The 20,068-nt window shown below is 53.4% G+C and overlaps 10 protein-coding genes and 1 non-coding gene across 11 annotated transcripts; 7 read left to right on the top strand and 4 right to left on the bottom strand.

Moving 5' to 3' along the window:
- Positions 1-41: 41 nt before the first annotated feature.
- On the top strand, positions 42-1,431 carry SAICODRAFT_87175 (aspartate aminotransferase; the record flags this gene model as incomplete). The annotated part of the gene is made up of 2 exons (XM_019171478.1): positions 42-178; positions 243-1,431. The coding sequence occupies exons 1-2, from the start codon at positions 105-107 to the stop codon at positions 1,429-1,431; spliced, it is 1,263 nt and encodes a 420-aa protein (XP_019027516.1). The 5' UTR covers positions 42-104.
- Positions 1,432-1,604: 173 nt separating this feature from the next.
- SAICODRAFT_28579 (putative histidine phosphotransferase HPT1p) lies at positions 1,605-2,289 on the top strand. The gene is made up of 2 exons (XM_019167175.1): positions 1,605-1,893; positions 1,965-2,289. The coding sequence occupies exons 1-2, from the start codon at positions 1,700-1,702 to the stop codon at positions 2,218-2,220; spliced, it is 450 nt and encodes a 149-aa protein (XP_019027515.1). The 5' UTR covers positions 1,605-1,699; the 3' UTR covers positions 2,221-2,289.
- A 399-nt stretch (positions 2,290-2,688) lies between these two features.
- On the top strand, positions 2,689-3,334 carry SAICODRAFT_4582 (uncharacterized protein; the record flags this gene model as incomplete). The annotated part of the gene is made up of 4 exons (XM_019168827.1): positions 2,689-2,731; positions 2,791-2,816; positions 2,874-2,928; positions 2,979-3,334. The coding sequence occupies 4 exons, from the start codon at positions 2,689-2,691 to the stop codon at positions 3,332-3,334; spliced, it is 480 nt and encodes a 159-aa protein (XP_019027514.1).
- Positions 3,335-4,050: 716 nt separating this feature from the next.
- Positions 4,051-5,829, top strand: SAICODRAFT_225097 (uncharacterized protein; the record flags this gene model as incomplete). Its single annotated transcript, XM_019166592.1, has 1 exon — positions 4,051-5,829. The coding sequence occupies one exon, from the start codon at positions 4,051-4,053 to the stop codon at positions 5,680-5,682; it is 1,632 nt and encodes a 543-aa protein (XP_019027513.1). The 3' UTR covers positions 5,683-5,829.
- Positions 5,830-5,975: 146 nt separating this feature from the next.
- Positions 5,976-7,024, bottom strand: SAICODRAFT_22774 (NAD(P)-binding protein; the record flags this gene model as incomplete). The annotated part of the gene is made up of 3 exons (XM_019166639.1): positions 5,976-6,523; positions 6,578-6,880; positions 6,931-7,024. The coding sequence occupies 3 exons, from the start codon at positions 7,022-7,024 to the stop codon at positions 5,976-5,978; spliced, it is 945 nt and encodes a 314-aa protein (XP_019027512.1).
- A 500-nt stretch (positions 7,025-7,524) lies between these two features.
- Positions 7,525-13,719, bottom strand: FAS1 (fatty acid synthase subunit beta dehydratase; the record flags this gene model as incomplete). The annotated part of the gene is made up of 1 exon (XM_019169041.1): positions 7,525-13,719. The coding sequence occupies one exon, from the start codon at positions 13,717-13,719 to the stop codon at positions 7,525-7,527; it is 6,195 nt and encodes a 2,064-aa protein (XP_019027511.1).
- A 583-nt stretch (positions 13,720-14,302) lies between these two features.
- On the top strand, positions 14,303-15,831 carry SAICODRAFT_16403 (actin-like ATPase domain-containing protein; the record flags this gene model as incomplete). The annotated part of the gene is made up of 2 exons (XM_019165652.1): positions 14,303-14,619; positions 14,670-15,831. The coding sequence occupies 2 exons, from the start codon at positions 14,303-14,305 to the stop codon at positions 15,829-15,831; spliced, it is 1,479 nt and encodes a 492-aa protein (XP_019027510.1).
- Positions 15,832-16,573: 742 nt separating this feature from the next.
- SAICODRAFT_32801 (uncharacterized protein) lies at positions 16,574-16,753 on the top strand (the record flags this gene model as incomplete). Its single annotated transcript, XM_019168232.1, has 1 exon — positions 16,574-16,753. One exon carries the CDS (start codon positions 16,574-16,576, stop codon positions 16,751-16,753), a length of 180 nt encoding a protein of 59 aa, XP_019027509.1.
- A 312-nt stretch (positions 16,754-17,065) lies between these two features.
- On the bottom strand, positions 17,066-18,932 carry SAICODRAFT_68732 (uncharacterized protein). The gene has a single exon (XM_019170418.1). It carries the CDS (start codon positions 18,826-18,828, stop codon positions 17,209-17,211), a length of 1,620 nt encoding a protein of 539 aa, XP_019027508.1. The 5' UTR covers positions 18,829-18,932; the 3' UTR covers positions 17,066-17,208.
- A 138-nt stretch (positions 18,933-19,070) lies between these two features.
- SAICODRAFT_t8 lies at positions 19,071-19,143 on the bottom strand. The gene has a single exon. It is a non-coding gene; the product is annotated as a tRNA-Arg (tRNA).
- A 109-nt stretch (positions 19,144-19,252) lies between these two features.
- Positions 19,253-20,038, top strand: SAICODRAFT_74890 (uncharacterized protein). The gene is made up of 2 exons (XM_019170950.1): positions 19,253-19,493; positions 19,558-20,038. Exons 1-2 carry the CDS (start codon positions 19,362-19,364, stop codon positions 19,942-19,944), a joined length of 519 nt encoding a protein of 172 aa, XP_019027507.1. The 5' UTR covers positions 19,253-19,361; the 3' UTR covers positions 19,945-20,038.
- Positions 20,039-20,068: the final 30 nt, after the last annotated feature.

Genomic DNA, 20,068 nt, shown 5'->3' with positions numbered 1-20,068 from the left:
TCCCCCGCGTTTACCCTAGCGCGCGCACGTAGTTGGACCCCGTCATCTCCAGCGCTCGGTCATCGCCAATTGAGACCTCCATACCATCCATACCATCAGCAGTGATGTTGTCTGTGAGAACCGCTCTTCGCTCGACTACTCGTCTCCAATGTCTCCGCACTGTGAGCACCTGGGCTCAGTACGTACTCTGCAATCCCTGCTTTGGTTGATTTCCTGAGAACTGACTCTTATGACTTTTGCAGTGTCCCCATGGGTCCTCCGGATGCGATCCTCGGTGTTACTGAGGCTTTTAAGAAGGACACCGCTTCCCATAAGATCAATCTTGGTGTCGGTGCTTACCGTGATGACAAGGGCAAACCCTACGTCCTTCCTTCCGTCCTCGAGGCCGAGAAGAGGATCACCGAGAAGAAGATGGACAAGGAGTACGCACCCATCACCGGTGTTGCTTCTTTCACCAAGCTTGCTTCGCAGCTTGCTTACGGTGCCGACTCTACCGACTTGAAGGAGGGTAAGATCGCTGCTACTCAGTCCATCTCCGGTACCGGTGCTTTGAGGATCGCCGGTGCCTTCTACAACAAATTCTACCCCAACAAGACCATCTACCTTCCTTCTCCCTCATGGGGTAACCACACTCCCATTTTTAAGGATTCGGGATTGGAGGTCAAGTCTTACAGGTACTATGACAAGGAGAACATCTCCCTCGATATCAACGGTATGATCGAGGACATCAAGGCTGCGCCTGAGGGTAGCATCATCTTGTTGCACGCTTGTGCTCACAACCCTACTGGTGTTGACCCTACCGAGGACCAGTGGCGCCAGATCTCTGACGCCGTCAAGAGCCGTGGTCACTTTGTCAACTTTGACGCTGCTTACCTTGGTTTCGCTTCCGGTAACGTCGACAAGGATGCTTTCGCCATCCGTCACTTCATCAAAGAGGGTCACCGTATTGCGCTCTGCCAGTCCTTTGCCAAGAACATGGGATTGTACGGTGAGCGTGCTGGTGCTTTCTCCGTCATGTGTGACTCTGCGGAGGAAGCCAAGAAGGTCGACTCCCAGATCAAGATCATCGTGAGAGCGATGTACTCTAACCCTCCCATTCACGGTGCGAGGTTGGTGTCTGAGGTTCTTGGTGACGAGAAGTTGAACCAGCAATGGTTGGGCGAGGTCAAGGGTATGGCTGACCGGATCATCTCCATGAGGACGCAGTTGAAGAATCACCTTGAGGAGTTGGGATCTAAGCACGACTGGAGCCACATTACCTCGCAGATTGGTATGTTCTGCTTTACTGGATTGAAGCCGGAGCAGGTGGAGAGATTGATGAAGGAGCGCTCTGTGTACTTGACCAAGGATGGACGTATCTCGGTCGCGGGTATCTCATCGGACAACGTCAAATATCTGGCGGAGTCGATTCACCATGTTACGAAGGATTAAATAGGCTAGTAAGAGCAGTGAATTTGATGTATGTACCTAGGTATCTTCTTGCAAATAAGAACGAGATGAACGCACGTTGGGACAGCCATGTGCGTGTGTGTGCGTGGTGCGGTGCGGCAGGGCGCGCTTACAACGATCCGGCGTTTGATGGCTCCAAAATCTCAACGCAAGACATCTTGGACTGGCCCTCACGATCGACCCACGAACAAGAGAGTACACAAGGACGAAAAACTCGCTTCCCATTTCAATCGTTCTGCTGTCATCCACCATGTCCAACGCTGCTGAAGACCGTGAAGAAACTACCCCCAATGCCGCTGACGAGGCTGGCGACTTGATTGATCACAACACCTTCGACCAGCTCCTCGAGATGGACGACGAGGACGACCGCGAGTTCAGCAGAAGCATCGTTTGGAACTATTTCGAGCAGGCAGACACCACATTTGTCGAGATGGAGACAGCACTGTACGTTATTTCCCCATCGCGTGTTGTCATTCTTCGGGAAAACCCATGCTGACGTAATATCGTATGAACAGGTCAGAGAAGGATCTTGATCAACTTTCTTCATTGGGTCATTTCCTGAAAGGATCTTCCGCCGCTCTCGGGTTGACAAAAGTGAAGGCATCTTGTGAGCGTATCCAGCATTTCGGAGCAAAGAAGGACGAGTCGGGGACTGAGCCCATTGATGAGGAGACCGCGATGAAGAGGATTGAGGAGATTCTACCAGTGGTGAAGCAGGAATACGCCGAAGCTGAAAAGTACTTGAGGAAGTTTTACGGAGACGATGCATGAGTTGGTGCGTGTTTGCATGTTACGATACGTGGTGCGATGGGGGAAGTGCGTGGAAGTATGATAAAGTGAGTGGAGAAAGCGTGTTGACAGTGTTTTTATTGTGGAGTGGATCCGTTGGCCGTCATCTGGGATCCACTCTCGACCTATTTATTGTCTTCCGGGCAAGGGAGTTGTGTTGTACTATACCCCCTTTGTCTTACAGGTTAGATTTTGGGGAAAGGCTGAAGTGGACCGAGCTGGTGCTCGGGGGCTTGTCGGTTTCGTTTTTTGCTCTTTTTGCTTGTTGTTTCTGTTCAATTCATATCCATTATGTATTCTCCATCCTTATTCCAAATAAGCTCTCGCTCTGGTGACAGCTGGGTCGTAGCCATGGCGTTCGTATCCGTCGCTGCTGCAGCTCAACGTCGTGCCTTGCAACTGACAGCAGCTGGATCATTCAACATCAAACAGAACAGAATTGAAATCAACATGGAGAACACTCGGTATATCATTACCCCCTTGAAGGTCATTGGTACGCAGTCATGCTATCCTGTTTCATATCATGATGTATGCTGACAGCTTGTCGTACAGGAACTGTTTCATTGGGAGCCATCACTGTATGCCAATTCGATAGGCGCTCTATGCCGGATGCGATGTTGACCGTTTAATCGCAGGGATCATTGGCTGCGCTGTCATTCTCGACAGTCCCTGCCATGTTGGGCTTGCCAAGTAGGTGCATTACCAAAGTACGGCAGATGAATGCTGACATCATTAAGCAGCATCCGAATCAGTTCCTAAGGCCCTCCACGTTGCCTTGAAGTCGACCAAGGACGTCGTGTTCCCTCTGCAGCTCGTTTCTGCGACCTCCTTCCTCGCCGCTTTCGCCCTTTCCCCACGGTCGGGCCGGCACCCCTACCTTCTCTACTGCGCAACCGCTGCTCTCTCGCTGACGCCCTACGCCAAGTACCTTTTGAAGCCGTTGATGGGTGAGGTCATGAAGGTTGACGGTGTTAACGGTGAGCAGACCAAGGAAAGCTTGGTGAAATGGAAGAGAAGGAACTACGGCCGTGTTGTGATCGCTGCCATTGGCACTGTTTTCGCGATCATTGGTGGACACGGAGAGGGTTTGTATTAAGCTTCGGCACGTGTGGGAAGTATGTATGTGTGATGCTCTGCACATGCGTTTTCTCATCTGAGGACCTGTACGATGGAATGAAGTATGTGATGTGATGAGCGGAGATACCTATCGAGAATGCAAGCCAACTATGCAATTTCCCGTAGCCTGGACCTAGGTATGGCCTGGAGATGATCCGATATTGGAATGAACTCGAGAATGTTACTTTCTCTCTCGGTTATCCTCGCCCACACGTGTGTATATTATATATGTTCTTCTAAGGGCTACACCAAAACATTCCTCGACTTTGACCCCTAAGCCACAGCGGTTACGCCATACGCTTCGGAGGGACGCGCGGTGACTTTGGAGCATCATGTACCTTGCGTCGAGGCCCCCTCAGCAATCGCGCAGGGACCCAGCGGGCCAACCGCCCACACGCCCACACAGGCGCGCGCATTCCTGGCGGCCCATCCGAAGTGCCAGGGGCCTCCTGGAATCGCCCTCGCTTGGGCGCGCACCGCCACGCATCATAACAAACACCGCCCCGTCTAGCGCCATCGTATATAACACTGCGCGTCCCGCTCGCTCCTCTGCTCCTCCGTCCATCGCCAAACGCCAGTAGCCGAGTCGCTCTCTCTCTCTCTTTCTAACGACCAACCCTTTACAGTCTTTTCAACAGCTCTGCGCAGCTTCCAACTAACTCGACTCTCTTACTTTTTCAAACCGTAATCTTCAACATGCGTTTCTCCGCCGGTATCATCGCGGCGACTTTGTCCGCTGGCCTCGTCTCGGCCACTCCCGCCATGTACAGGCGTCAGTACGTCAACGCTACCGTTGACGCTTCCGCTAATAACGCCGACACCGTTGTCGTTGTCCCCGTCGCTGCTCAGGCTTCCCTCGCCTCGGTGAACACTACCGACGCCGCTCTTAACGCGACCGTTGCCAGCAACTCCTCCGCTGCCGATGCTGGTGCTGCTGTGGCCGCTGCTGCGGCTGCCGCCTCTGACTTCGCGTCTGGCTCTTTCGCTTCTGTCTCCTCCACCATGACTACCACCATCACCATCACCATCGATGAGTGGCCCGTCGAGACCTCCACCGCCGCTGCTGATGTCGCTGCTGCTTCCGCTGCTGCACCGTCCTGGATTGAGGCTACTGCCACCACCACCGAGACCGCTGTCTGCCACTCTGCCCCTACTGTCACCTACAACCAGATCGTCACCGACCCTGCTCAGACCATCACCGTCGCTACTACTGAGTACGCTGTCGCTTCTTCCGTTGTTGATGGTACCACCTCTTACTACGTCCAGACCTCTGTTGCCGCTGCCGGTGTCGCTTACTCTGATGTGATCCGTGCTCGCAAGACCATCACCATCACCGAGTACGTTGACAACACCGCTGTCGCTACCAACACCGTCGAGGTCCAGAATGTCTACGCCGTCTCTACCGGCACCCAGGAGGTCACCACCACCTTGGCTGTTCCCTCCCTTGCCACCCCCACCACCATGGTTCTTGGTGCTTCTACTTACACCGTCTCCACCGCTACCACCATCGTTTACGTTACCTCCACCGCAGCTGTCTCCACCGTTACCTCTACCATCACTTCCACCGTCACCGCCTCTTCCACTGGCTCTGGCGCTGGCGCTGTCCTCCCCACTGGTCTCGGTGCTTCTAACGGCACTGCTACCGTTGCCCCCGCTTCCTCCGCTGCTTCCAACGCTACCGTTGCTGCTACCTCCGCCGTTGCTGCCAACGCTACCATGGCCTCCAACAACTCTGCCTCCTCCGCCGAGGAGTTCTCCCTCGTTGTCCCTGAGCTCCAGCGTCTCTACGTTGCCGCCAACAACGGTCTCTTGGTTGCCTCCAACGACACTGACGCCCTTGTCTTCACCTTGAACGCCGACGGTGAGCTCGTTGCCACCTCCGGCGATGTTGTCTATTTCGCCGGTGAGGCTGGTGCTTTGATGATCGGCTCCACCGTGTCCGCCGTCGCCAAGCGTGATGTTATTACCACCAAGACCTACACCCCTGAGGGCAAGTACTTGACCCTTGCCGTCGATGCCGTAGAGTACATCTTCGGTACCGAGTTCGTCAGCGAGCTCCACTCTCTCTTTGCCGGATCTTTCCTCCCCGGTCTCGATGAGATTGAGTTCGAGATCGTTGCTCCCTTCTCTAAGGCTGCCAACGGTACCGCCTCTGCTACCTCCGCCATTTCCTCCGCCTCTGCCGTCGTTGCTTCCACTGCCTCTGCTACTTCGGCCGCTACTGCTGGCCCCACCGCTGGCAGCGCCGCGAGCAGCGCTCCCGCCGCCACCTCTATTGTTGCTCCCTTCGGCAACAGCACTATCCCCGCCGTCCGCCGTCGCTGGTAAAGCGCTGACGGAGACCTAAAACTTCGACCTTTTTGTTTTTATTTTTTTCGGCACACGCCTCCTATCCCGATAACTTTCGGATGATCAATAGTTACGACATCTAGGATACTTTTGGAGTAATAGTGAGGTGGACCACACACTCTCTTGGAATATGAAATCTTGGTTTTTGATTACCTTATTTATCCGTCCATAACGTTAGATTATAAACATAATGAATCGCTGAGACTTTACAAGGCCTTCGAGAATCATACTGGCCATTCGTAGCGTACATAACTTCCTTTCCAGCTGCAATCCTATCCTTTCTCACGTCCCGCCGACTCCGCCTTCTTCAGTGCCCAATCCCAGAGTTTCTCGCGGTTCTGCGGGTCACCCACCCACCCTGTTTCTTTCAATCTCCCTCCCCATGAATCCAATCTCAAAGGCTCGCCCGTTTTGCCAAAGTCGTGTGTCGTACACACATACACACCAACCTCACCCATGTCCTCCGGAGGTCGTGTCACAAAGCTCTTTCCCAAGTTTGCGAACTGTACCATCCATTTCGGAAACCCTTGGTTCACCATCGCGTTCGTGTTCACAAGTCCAGGGAAGACGTGATGAACGATCACTTTGTCTTTGTTCCTCTTTGTCAATTCAATTGCCATACTGTCCAGGAAAGCAGAGTCACGAAGTCCCTGTCGAAGGGTGCGAGGGATCAGTGATGATTTGCGTTGCTCGATGTCATCAAAGTCAAGAGACATGTATCCTTGTCCTGGAGCTGCCACCCAAACAATCCTAGCTGGACCTGATCGTGTGTTCATCACAGGAATGAGAGAGTAGGCCGTATAGAACCGTCCCATACATTCTATGAGTCGTACATATCAGCATCACGTACGCGCGGGTTCGGTCGCCTACTTACGCAGTGCAAAAGCTTTCTCCATGCCCTCCGGGCCTTCGATAATCTTTCCCGAAGGCGGACCGCCAGCGGTCTGAACGAGGTAATCAATACCAGTGTCCTTGTACTTCTCCTTCATGGAGTTCGCGAGCTTCCGAATAGAAGCCATACTTGAGATATCCGCCCGCTCGTGCGTCAGATTGCCCTTCGCTCCATGCTCTTTCGCTTGTGAGATGATATCCTGAGCGGCATCGGTGCTTCGACCAACGATGTGCACGTTCGCACCAGAAGCAGCGAATCGGAGGGCGATCGCAGCACCAATACCTTCTACAATGGACGTCAGAAGCCGAAAGCCTAGAAGGACGGAAGTAACCTACGAGTACCGCCTATGACGACGGCGTTCTTCCCATTCAAATTGAGGGTGGAGTTTGCTGCCCGACTCACAGCTGCGAACTTGTTTGCGGGAAACATTTCAGACCTGAGGAAGGAGGACCAGCCCATTTTGATGCTTATAAAGTCGCTCTTCGGTGATTATAGACGGCCCGATGCTGAGAATATCACATGGATGTACGAGCCGTCAACCCGGACGCGCCGTACCGCTGCAGGCATATTACAGTACCTTCCCCATCGATCATGACGCAATACATCTCGAAGACACTGACCTGCCAGAGGTCATTCATTACCTGGTATGATATCGACTTCACAAAAAAGGTGCTGCCATAGGGGTTCGTCTGGATCGACATCCGATCACCGCTATCGCAGGACTGCAAATGAGGAGCATAGAGGAGGACTATGAGTCGTGTGAAGATTCTGTGTATCGAATAATAGAAAATATAACAAACCAAAAAAACAAAGCTAAGCATGCACAGTAATATGCCAAGTAATGAACCCCCAAAATATAGTACCCTTGACATTAGGCCGAACCATGGCCGCGGACAACATTGTATACCTCTCAACTATCTTGCACGCCTTTAAGCGTTCTCATACTTCTCCCAGTCCTTCAAGATCGCACCCAATTTAGGCGATCCGGTAAGCTTGTATACCTCCTCAAAGTACTCCTTAGAGATCTGGAACGGCTTGGCAGTAACATTAGGAATGTACTTGCCAACGAGGTTCGATGGGTCAATGCGAGTACGCAAAATCTTCTTGCCCAAGAAACCGCGGAAAGGCTTCACACCATTGCGCAAGAAAGAGGAGTGGAAAGGAACATCGATACCAGGAAGAGGGATGGTGGCGAAACCACGCTCCGGCTTCATGACACCACCGTTCTTGGCCTTCTTCTCCTCAGACTTCTTCGCACACTCGGCAACAATCTCAGAGAGGTGCTTCTTGACATCCTCAATGGACAACTGCTCCATCAACTTGTCCAAGTCAATCTTCTGCATTTTCAAGACGTTGAGAACGTTCGCCAACGTGTCAAGGGCCAAGAGCTCACCAGCGGCAACGTACTGCTGGTTCTCAACGTTGAAGTTGACGATCTCAAGCAAGCGACCAGTCTGGGAAGAGATGTGGTCGACGATGAAACGCAAAGCAGTCTCATTAAGAGTCTTCGAAATCCTGCTAGGGTTAACAGCGCACATCCCGTACTCAGAGCGACCTTCAGCATCACGAGCGACAGCAACCTGCATGGTCATACCACGGTAGAAGACGACATCGATCAAAGACTCGATGGGAAGAACGTCGCCGATACAAGCCAAGGCAGAGTACTCTCCCAGAGAGTGACCGGCGAAGGAGCAGCCCTGCTGCACCAAACCCTTGTCCTTCATGTCCTCGAAAGCAGCCTTCTCCATCAAGGTAAGGGCAGGCTGAGTGAACTGAGTCGCGGACAACAAACCAGTGGGGTGCTGGAAGGTGTAGAAGGAGGTGTTCTCGTCGATACCCTTGAAGATAGGAAGGGACTTGGTAGTACCATCAGCCTCAACAGTGTCGTAGACCATGGACATGTAGTTCTGACGGATGGCCTTACCCTTAGGTCCACCAAAGTGAACGGTGAACTCCTTAGGGTTATTCCTGACAATGTTAAGAATAGAGAAACCGTAGTTGGCTAAGAAGTGAGCATCGGCACGATCCCAGATGGCACGGGCGACGGGAGAAGCATCGTAAAGCTCCATACCCATACCCTGCTCCTGAGAACCCTGACCAGTACAGACGTAGGCGGTCTTAGCCTGGTCAACCTCAGCAACACCCTCGAGAACCTTCTCCTGAGTTTCCTGGTTGAAGGTCTCAACCTTAATGATCTTGCGACCGTTCATCATACCAGTGTGAGACAACTTAGTCTCCAAACGAGTGTTGGGAAGGACCATACCCAAGAACTTGACCTCGTAGTAGCTGACACGCTCGGGACGGTTCTCGGCGGCGAAGGTCTCGACGAAGCGACGGCAGCTTGCGGAAGACCACATACCGTGAGTGATGGTTCCAGGCAAGAGAGCGTACTTGGCGAAGTAGGGGTTGACGTGGATGGGGTTGTAGTCGGAAGAGATCTGGGCGTAGGGAGAGTTGCTGGGAGGAGCAACGGAGAGGGAGCTGAGCACATCCGGAGAAGGAGTGACGGAGTATCCTCCGTTTTCGAAGGCAACGGGCTGCTCAATAGGGCGACCGTGACGCTGGAGGTAGTCGATAACGGGGTTTCCGTGTGAGACACCAGCCTCGTACTCAACAGAGGCAACCTGGATGACCTCCTTGGTAGGCAACTGCAAGTAAACCTGACCCTTGGTCTCAACATGGCTGAAAACAGTCTTGTTCTTGAACCTGACCAAAGAGTTCAAACGGAAAGTAAGGGTCTGACCCAACAACTCGTGGTCGTCCTCAAGGTGGAACCACTCCTTGGACTGCAAGACAGCCAAGTCCTTGGTGGAGGAGATGGTGATTTCCATAGGCTTCTCAGTAGTACGCTGGAAGGTGTTCTCGAAGTCGTTGAAGACACCACGGTACAAGAACTGAGTAACGACCTCCATGACGGGCTCACCGGCACGGGTAATGGTGCCAGTGACCTCGACAAGCTTACCAGACTCGTTGTTGATAACAGCGTTGATGGTAGCGTTAGTCTCAACCTCATCACCAGCCTTGAGAGGCTGAGCACCTGGAATCATGCGGAAACCGTTCGACAAGTGAACGAGCTTCAACAAGTCACCGTCAATGGCCTTGGGGAAGATGGCCTTGGTGATAGCCTTCCATCCGACAACGATGGCAAAGTCCATAGGGGCCTGGACGGTCTTGCCAGGTCGAGCGACGTAAGTCTCTGACTGGTTGCCGACGACGTGGCAGAACTCCTTGATAGCCTCAGCCTGGACAGTAGCCTTTCCACCCTCGAAAACGTCAGTGACCTTGGAGTCAATGTCGAACTTCTCCTGACCGAACCAAAGACGCCAGTAGAACTCCTTGATCCTGTCGTTGCGACCCTCCATAACTTCGTGGATAGGGGCGTAGCCGACCTCAGGGTGGTAGGTGAAGAGGAACTTCAACTCAGCAACCTGACCGTCGATGGTGCGGTTCTCATACATGACAACAGAGATGTTGTCACCGTCACGCTTTGCCTCAGCAGCGGGAACGAGCTCACCGTTGCGAAGCTCAGAAACGACGATACAGTCATCGGCGACCTGGACCTGCTGACCGTAACGAGGGCCGAAAATGCGCTTCATGGGGTTCTCCTGAATCTTGGTACCCTGGACGAAGACATCAGAGGTGAGCAAAGCACGGCGCCAAGAGTAAGAGGGGCCAGAAAGGAGCTCGAGCCACTTCTTGGCCTCAGGGAGAGCACCGTTGGTCGAAGAAGCGGAGAGGTTGTAGATGGTCTTACCAGCCTCCTCCTTGGTAGTGAAGAAGTCGTTAAGCTCCTGCTCAACCTCCTCGATGACAGCACCACCGAAGTACTCAACGGTTGGGATCTTAGACTCATCGTTGTTGTAGTAGAGCTCCTTCAAGCTCTTGATGTGACCGTCGTGAACACCGTCCAAGATCTCGGCGATAGGCTCGTCGACCTTGCTGGCCCACTTGACGGCCATAGGACCCTGCAAGACAGCGATACGGCCAATGTCCTGGTCGACAACAGCCTCCAAATCCTCAGACTGCCACAAGGAGTCCTTCTTGAACCAAACCTCGAAGTTCTCGTCCAAAATCGGGATGAACGGAACGGGCTTCTGACCGCGCCTCTGGGAGAGGGTCAAGAAGTGCTGGCAATCCTGAGTGTTCATCAACTGAGACTTAGCCTCAGGGTAAGCCTCGAAGAACTTGTCGACAACCTCGAAGGGCTGGTTCAAAGCCTCAAAGCTCTGCAAGAAAGAAGGCTTACCCTCCTCGTGGGTGAAACGCTCCTCAACACGACGCAAGAAGTCACCGGTCAAGTTGCGGTGAGATTTGTCAATCCAGCGGCCCTGGTGTTTGACGTACATGAGCTCAACCATGCGGCGGACAACCTCAGCATAGGTCATGTCCTCCAAGTCACAAGGCTGGTTATCGGCCTCAGAGCGACCGAACCAAACCTTCTGGTAATCAGCGTTAAGCTTCTTGATGATGTAGTCCTTCTTAACCTTGAGGGCAGCGACACGCTTCTCCTTGGGCAAGTTGAAGATAGTGTCGTCCATCTCCTTCCAGAAGACGATTCCGCGGGTAGCCAACTTGTGAATAGGCTCGCCCAACTCGGAACGGACAGTGATAACACCACCAGCGGGACCCTTGTAGGTCTTCTCCCACTCGGAGTCAACGAGACCAGGAGCGTCAACGATGGCCTGCTTAGCACCAGTAGAGGTCTTGGCCTCCATAGCAGTCATGACACGGGAAGCGAACAAGACACCATCGAAGGGCATGGGAGGGTGGTTGTAGTCGAGAGCCCACTGACCAGTCAAGTAAGGCAAGGTGTCGTCAGCGCCACCGAAACCGGAACCGGCAACGAGGACGATGTTGGGGCAACGACGAACAGCGGAGTACATGCTCAACATAGGAGCGTGGAAGTCCTCGAAGGAGTGGTGTCCACCGGCACGACCACCAGTCCACTGCATGATGATAGGGAAGTGGGGGTTGGCCTTGGCAATGTTGATAACCTGTTGGATGGCATCGGCAGATCCGGGCTTGAAGGAGATGTGCTTCAAGCCAAGAGTGGCAACGAGGTCGTTGGCGATCTCAATGGAGGGAATACCAGCAGCGACCGTAACACCCTCGATCCTGTATCCGGAGTCACGGAGGGTCTTGACGAGGGGCATTTGCCACTGGTAAGTTCTAGGGTTGATGTAGATGATGTTGATGGTGATACCAGAGCCGGGAGGGGTGTTGTCCTCGATCTCCTTGACGGCAGCGGTCATGGCAGCGGGGCTGTAGTAACCACCTCCAGCCAACTCGATGTGGTAACCAGCGTTCATGGTAGCAGAGATGAAGCTAGCAGGAACGGTGGAGGGGGTCATACCGGCCACCATCACGGGAGGCTTACCCAACAAGCGGGAGAAAGGTGTGTCGACGTAGATACGGCCAGCCTTGTTCTTGACGAGACGGGGCTGGTACTCCTTAAGCCAGTCAACAGCAACCTTGACAGCCTGCTCGGAGCGGTCGAAGAGCTCGGGCTTGAAGCCCATCTCGGCGTTGTTACCCTCGAGAGCACCAGCCAAGATGACACGGACACCGGTTCCATCCTTGTTGCGGTGAGTCAAGGCACCCAAACCAGACATACCACCAGGACCGAAGTCAATGATAGCCTTAGCACCGGGGAACTTGGTAGCGGTTTCCCAGTTAACGACCTGGTGACAGATCATTTCAACCAACTCCCTCTTGACATCCTTAAACTCACGCAAGTCAGCGCCGGACCCGGTGTGGTAGACGGGGATGGTCATGTCGCCCTCGAAGTCAAGACCCTGGAGGTCAGACAAGATGGTCTCCTCGCAGGAGCCCTGGAGGTACTTGCTGTGGAAGGGAACGGAGATTGGCAAGAACCTGTTAACGAAGCGCTGCTTCCTCTCAGAGTAGGGCACACGGCCTTGCTCCAAGCCAGCAGGAGCTTTAACCTTGCGCAACCTCAAATTCAAACCGTACAAAGACTGAGGGGGACCGGTGACGACAACGTTTCTGGGGCCGTTGATGAGGGCGATGGCGATGTGACGGTCCTCGGGAAGATGCTGGTTAGTGGCATCGATGTGGGCCTGAACGTCCTTGACGCGCAAGTCACGGATGGATAACATAGGAGTAGGGGTACCCTCTCCGGCGCCAAGGGAATCCTGCAAAGCCGATGGTGGCAGGGCAGTAGTGGGATAAGTTTGCTGAGCACGGCAACCGATCCAGAAGAGCATGGTAACGGCAACCGCACACTCCTTGTAGAAGCTCTCCCATGAGCTGGAGCGAGCGACAGCAACAGCGGTGATGATACCCTGGGAGTGACCGGAGGTACCGGACAAGTAGTCCTTGAACTCTCCGGGGTTACGGCCGAGGATCTTGCATGCAACGGCGTAGTGTGCAAGCTGAGTAACACCGATCAAAGGCAACGACACAGGTGCCGAGACCATGTAGTCCAGTTCGGGGGTAGACTCGGCGTCGTTCAACCAAGTCATGACGTCCATACCCTTAGAGTAAACGCCAGCCGCCTTAGGATCTCTGGCCAACTTGCCCAATACAGCGGCCATGAACTCAACAAACTCAGATACCAGAGCACCGTAGAGGTCGTAGGTGTCGCGCAACTCATCGAAATATTCCTCAATGTTACCCTGTCCACCGAAAACAGCGTAGATATTGGAGGTGTTGTTGCGGAAGAGCGCAGCCGGGTGAGGCTTGATGGTTTTGGAAAGAAGGGTGCGGGCGAGGTAGTAGTTCTTGATCACCAAGCGGTGCTTCTCCGCATCGCCAGGAAGCGTGGTCGCAACGGCGTGAACCTCATTTCCGTTCAAAAATCTTGCCTCAAACTCGGCCAAAACAGTTCGAAGAACCTCCTCATAAACGCCGCTCTCTTGCTTAGCTGCCGCTGCAACGTGTCCCAAAAACCTAGCAACGAGCTCAGTCACGCTTGAAGGCTCCTCCACGAGGTCAAATCCCTCAGTAGGCGTAGGAAGAGTAGAGTGAAAGGAGTCGCGAAGCTGCGTAGCGAGAAGGAAGGAGGTGTTGGGGATCAAAACGGTGTGCTCAAGGGAACCGTGCTGGAGGGTGAGCGGACGAGGAGTCGTCTGGACGTGTGGGGTCGCGAAGCCGGTCTCCATTGTCGGTTATTGAAAGAAAGGAATTCGTGAACGTGTAGGCTGCGGGGAGCGGTCGATATTCCTTATTCCTCGCTCAAGATCAATCCCGTCAAGGGCTCGTTGGTCTGAAAGGGTGTGGGAAATTGGAGGACGGGCGGTCGCTGGGGTCTTATATCGAGACAATGGTGGTCCGCTTAATACACCAAGAGTCCGGATGGGGAAGGGAGGGATGGGTGAGAGAGTAAGGTGATATCGAACCGATATAGCTATCCCGTTCAACAACCCAAATTTTGGTGGGGCATGCGACCTGCACAGGCATCGCGCTAAGTACTGCCCAGATCACCTTGTTGAGGCGAGCGCGTGTCGTTGGGGGTCCGAAATCCAATGGATATCCTCCGGTCGGCCGGTGCTCCGTGATCGTTTAGCCAGTGGGGAAAGGTAGGGAATGATCAAGACAGTAATAGAAGATAGATAGAAACACTTTTGGGCGACGAGGCGGCCTGCTCACGTGACTACCGACGTCCAACGCGTTACCGTGCAGTAGCCAGGCGTGAGATATGTGTACGAGACCGCGTCGTCGCAATATACCCCAGATCACTCTACAATGGCACCCTCCTTCCGTGATGACCACCTTGTAATCCTCGAAGTCGGCGACAGATACCACCGCGCCATCCTCGGCCTCGAGGATCCCCTCGCTCCTCCGAAGCACGTCGTCCTTTCGTGTGTTCGGCGCACGACTTCAACATCGAAAGCGACACGCGATCAGTGGGAATTGGTATCAGAAGAGGATGCTGAGCGAGATTTGCTTGAGCGGTCGGATGCGCAGCAGTCTTACGAGACGCAGGACGTCAAGGAGGGCGAGATCGTGTGGCCGGTACATAACGGAGATGTAGTCAATTGGAGCGCGGCGGAGGGATTATGGTAGGCAGACATGTGTGAGAGTTAGTATCACTTTACTGATTGGTCTACAGGTATCACATTCTCCATACCACACTGGGTCTGCAACCTTCCTTTGCCAACCCCATCCTCTTGATCCATCCTCCACAATTCCTCGGACAACAACAATCACTCCTCTTCGCGACCCAACTATTCATCGAAAACCTCGGGTGTCAAGCCTTCAGACCGCTTGAGTCAGGCCTAGCGTCAACGTACGGCTACGGTGTCTTGAGCGCGCTCGTGGTGGATGTTGGATACTCAAGGACGGATGTTACGGTGATCAGCGAGACTCAAGTCCCCGTTGGTGGACGTGCGACGGTGCCAATCGGTGGAAACCACTTCACGAAGGCATTGGCAGCACTGGTAGAAGGCAACCTTCGTGCAGCGGAAGCACTGAAGCGATCAGGGTTGGTCGAGGTCTTGGTGGAGGGTGATCTGCCAACGCTTGACGAGGTCGAAGGTGCGGCTGGCGCAGGTGACGCCGAGGATGTTGAGGATGTCGCCGCTATTGTCGCAGCAGGAAAGACGAAGGAATACCTGGAGCAAAAGGCACGTGAAAAGGCAGAAGGCAAAGCTCCCGCAGAGGAAGCTGCCCAAGAAGAGCAGAAAGACAACAAGGAAGTGGAAATCGCAAAGTTCGAGTTCGAAGGAAAGGACTATCTTGTTGACCGAAATCGCTTCAAGGCTACGCAAGCGCTCTTCGGTTTGTCGTCGGAGTATGCTGATCTCATCACCGCAATCGCACATGTCGTTAACGCCCTTCCTGACCCTGAGAAACGTCAAGAAGCATGGGACAATATCATCATTACTGGCCACGGATCTAGAATTCCCGGTCTAGCATCCCACATCCTTGCAGAAATTTACGCACGACACGTCCTTACTTCCGCGTCAACCGCCCCAATCGCCTCCCGCCCTGGCTTTCCATCTGACTCAACAGGCGCGAACACACCCTCAGGATCAACACCAGCACCATTCTACCCGATGATGTCAAGCGGTGCTCAGCAAGTACCCAGCTCAGCAAGAATCGTCAAGCTACCAGAATACTTTGTGGAGTGGAAGGGTGTGGGGAAGGCCGAGGATTCTGCGGTGTTGGGTGGATATTTGGTGGCGAAGGTTGTGTTTACTGGAAGAGAAGGAGGATGGGTAGGGAAGGCTGAGTATAATGAGAAGGGACCTGAGGCTGTTTGGGATCTGTGAGGAGGGTAGACCGAGATAAACTCAGGCTTCATCAAGTCACGCGTACCCATTAATTGAGAATAGACCATTTACCCCAGCCCCAACTCCTTGCATAGCTGTTCCCGTCGCTTACGTTAGACTCGTTCGTCTTTCTAAACTGTTGTCTTGTATGCGGTCTCGGGACGTAACCAGCTGCCATGCATGTTCGGCAGAGCTTCCGTAACTGCGCAATCCGGGCCCAACCAAGGCCAAGGCTCGATGGGCCTCAAGGGGAAGACATGGATTCTCCTTGCTCGATGATCGACGAAAATTCAGGTCAAGTGCCAGAGCAGGTGACATCCGCATTGAAGCATTAAGCTCATAGGAGCGAAAGATACGTCATCTTGACCAACGACAGACATGGCTGCTCCCACGGTCCTCCCACCTTTAAATACTTCAGACCTGTCCACCTACGATTCGATCCCACATAACCAAGCATCATCAAACAATCCGTAAAGCTCAATCACACATATCATGGCCTCATTCCTCTCCAACAACCCCGGTGATGTGACTGATCCCGTGACGGGAGACACCAACCCCGGTTCGTCCTCCTTCTCCCAGAATTGATCCCCAGCCCCGCCCTCACACACCATCTCTAACAGACAGGATCCCTGGTAACGCCGACAACGACCTCTTCAACGACGCCAATCAAGACGCCGTCGGCGGCAACAAACCCAGCATGCTCGACCAGTTCGGCCTCGGTTCCGATGCCAGTACCGGCTCCATGACTGGCTCTGGCCGCCACGAACCCCCGAACGTCCCCGGAGCCGGCGACAACGACCCCATCGATGCCGGAGCTGGTCCCAGTCCTGGTGTTGAGAGGCCTGCTGTCACTGGCTCTACGGACGAGTCCAGTTTGTTGGACAAGGCTTCTGACCTTTTCAGCAAGGTACGTGAGCTATGATGTTTCGTGCGATGTTCTAATTCAATTCCTCACCAGTGATTTTCTAGTTAGGCGGGGCCTAAGGAGAGAGTTGAAATGGCGGATGCCCAGTTTGGTGGGATGACTGATGTGAGGGCCGCTGCCTATTTGGAGTGAGTCATAATTGTACGATAACTATATTCTGTGTAAGATTCTGTCGCTGCAGATATCATTTTGGAATGCAAAGCCTCCTTTGGGGCTACCGGTATCGTTGTTCGTGCGTGTGTTCACATTTCCCACGCCGCCTGGAAGACGACTTATCTGAACGTGTTCACGCAGAGAAGAACGTAAGAAAACCCAAGTGTATTTTGAATCGCTCTGCAAAATTCTAGTCAGAGTCCATCCATAAGTGTTGTTCATTCAAGAAAAAGTCCAAACTCCCCGTCGACCCATCCCGTCTCCTGGTATCGTACACCATATTCTCTCCTCCGTTGTCCTTAAGCCAACACCGCCCCTTCCGCCACCAACCTCGTCCTAACAGAGTCATAATCAACCCCCTGTACCGTATCCCCCCTGTCAATCGCCACAACCGCCGCGGCCCCTGCCGCATGCCCCATCATCATATACACCGGCTCCATCCTAATACTCCTATACGCCAAATGCGTCGAACTCATACACACGGTCACCAACAGGTTAGACACTTCCTCGGCGCGAGGGAGGAGGGAGCGGTAGGAGATTGGGTACGGGTGCGGGATTTTGTTTTCCCAGGAGTTTGAGCCGCCTTCGGTTGCCGTCGTCCATACTTTCTTCCCGTCCTTTTTGGAAATCTGCGTCGGAATTCTTTGAATGAAATGCGCATCGAGGGCGTAGGAGCCGAGGGCGATGGTGTCGTTCACTGTCTCGTTCCCGCGGATGTTGCTTTCCGTCATGACGTATTCACCCCTCATCCTTCTTCCCTCGCGGATATATATCTGGAATGGCCAACCCTCACTGTCTTTGAATTCGTCTGCGCACAACCCAATCTGTTCAACCCGATTCCGGACAGGCTGCGGAATCGTGTCGTTCGTCCTTAAATACCAGAAAAGTCCCTCGAGGTAAGTCCTATGCGCACTCATGAGCTGCCCTCTGATCGTCCAACTCCCATTGGGATAGTTATAGCTATACCCAACCATATCCGTCGAGAACTGCCCCTGGTTATTCAGGTCATACTTCCCATTCGGTAACCCCGAAAGCTTCAAATACGTGTTCGTATCAACCTGTGAGCCATTTGCCAAGAGTGCCTTAGTGTACCGCCCCAACCATTCGAATTGCTCGGGGTCGTAGCCGGCGGGTTGGGTGAGATTGATCCGGTTCTTGGGGTTTTCGGTGACGCAGAGGCGGTAGTTGTAGGACATGATTTTTTGGTCACCGGTGCCGGGGACTGGGGCGGTGTTATTATGGACGTTGGGGAGGACGCCGCTGGAGGGGTCGCCTTCGATTTTCCATGGGTCGACGATGATGCCTTGCCCGATGCTCTGGGGTTCGGTTGCGCCGGCAGTTGATTCATTGAATTCGGATTTTGATTCTCGGCCGACGACGTAGGTCACGTTTGCCATGGCCATGAGATCACCTTCGTAACTTGCGTCGATAAAGATGTCGCCGTAAATTATCTGTCCATTCTCTAACTTCACAGACGTGATCTTCCCCGGCTTTCTTGATACGCTCGTAAGTTTGTTGTTGTATAGCGTCGCAACGTTCTTCACCTCCGTAATCATGTCATGAAAGACACTGCTCGCAACATGAGGCTCAATCGCATATTGAGGTCCCTTCTTTCCATAGGCTTTACCCACACGGGTGAAGAACTCCAGAGCAATACCTCCAATCGTTGATGAATTGCCCGTATCGACCCAACCGAGGCCTGATGCGGTCATTCCGCCAAGGTGACTGTGGGGTTCGATCAGGATGACACTTTTCCCACCAGTGCGAGCAACCTCGACGGCGGCGATGACACCGGAGGACGTCCCTCCATAGATCACAACTTCCGCAGATTGTGAATTGGGGGTTGGTGCAGCATATACTCCGACGAGATGCGTCAGAGCGAGCGTAAGCAATTGAAACAACGGTATTCTCATGATCATCAGTGCGCGATCACACAACTCTCTCACTGAACGATGTTCCGATCCGACAATGGTTGCAGGGCATGGCAAACTTATAGAGATTCTCCTTGCGGTTCATGGGTAAGATCTAATCTTCTCGGTAGAAGTTTAAGGAATCTCATGTTAGTCTCAGGATATCTACTGCCAAGAGCGACAGCGTCATGGCGCAGCTCTAGAAGCACCCAAGGGCCTCCCTAGTCTAAAAAGCCGGGAAGCCACAAAAACGACCCACCCAGGACTCGAACCTGGAATCTCTTGATTCGTAGTCAAGCGCCTTAACCATTGGGCCAGCAGGTCACTAGATAAGTCTTTGAGCGCCATTGACCCTTTTACCTGCGGTCGTACGCGGCAAACGGCTCGGTGTTTCGGTTTTCCCACTGCCACTCACATCCACCACACTCCACAATCTCTCCACCACCCTGTATCCCCTCAAAGCCACATCCCGGAGCCTCCTGCCATCTATCTCCGCGGCACAGCGGCTCACTTTCCCCGCTCGCTCCTTTGCACGATCCATTATGGCGTCGTCAAGCTCAAGTGCGTCCGCAAACGGTGTTCCCGATTTTGAAGCGAGACAATGGGATCGGTTGGCAGTTCGTATGGAGGGGTTCCACAGTTACTTCCGGGTATCTTTCAATTCCATTTATGATGTGAGTTTGAACTGCTCCCACCCTCTTTGTCTGCGAGTTCATTGGCTAACCCGACGTTGCACAGCTCGCCGATAAGTTTGAAGACCAAAAGATTACGCTGCAGGATTTCGTAGATCATGCCTTAGAGCTCGATTCACATCTCCATACCCACCACTCCATCGAGGATATCTACATCTTCCCTATCCTGGGAAAACGCATGCCCGCCTTCGCACCCACGGGTACGCACCCCGAACACCATCGACGTATCCACGAAGGTCTGGAACAGTACGTTCAGTACCTCAAAGCCGTGAGGGCTGGGGCAGAAGACTACGACGCCAAGGTCCTACGGGAGAAGTTGGCTGCGTTCAGAGGTGTTTTGTTTGAGCATCTGGATGAAGAGGTTGAGCATCTAAGGGGTGAGAACATGAGAAAATACTGGACGTTGGATGAGGTGAGGCGTTTGCCGATGTAGTTTTCTCACAATCTACAGGATCTAGGATACCCAGTCATATACCCAATCAAGTCATGCCAAATAGAGTATGTACAAAATGCTATATATTCGCAAGTAAAGGACGCAAATCTAAGAGTAGCCGCAA

Source organism: Saitoella complicata, assembly GCF_001661265.1.
Source record: "Saitoella complicata NRRL Y-17804 unplaced genomic scaffold SAICOscaffold_1, whole genome shotgun sequence".
NCBI classification, from domain to species: Eukaryota; Fungi; Ascomycota; class Saitoellomycetes; order Saitoellales; family Saitoellaceae; genus Saitoella; species Saitoella complicata.
This window is presented reverse-complemented; position numbering and strand designations above follow the sequence as displayed.

Coding starts and splice junctions, on each gene's coding strand:
- SAICODRAFT_68732 (XM_019170418.1), bottom strand. CDS start 18,828: ATGATCATGAGAATACCGTTGTTTCAATTGCTTACGCTCGCTCTGACG.
- SAICODRAFT_28579 (XM_019167175.1), top strand. CDS start 1,700: ATGTCCAACGCTGCTGAAGACCGTGAAGAAACTACCCCCAATGCCGCT. Junction 1,894..1,964: donor GTCGAGATGGAGACAGCACT/GTACGTTATTTC, acceptor TCGTATGAACAG/GTCAGAGAAGGATCTTGATC.
- SAICODRAFT_74890 (XM_019170950.1), top strand. CDS start 19,362: ATGGCGTCGTCAAGCTCAAGTGCGTCCGCAAACGGTGTTCCCGATTTT. Junction 19,494..19,557: donor CTTTCAATTCCATTTATGAT/GTGAGTTTGAAC, acceptor GACGTTGCACAG/CTCGCCGATAAGTTTGAAGA.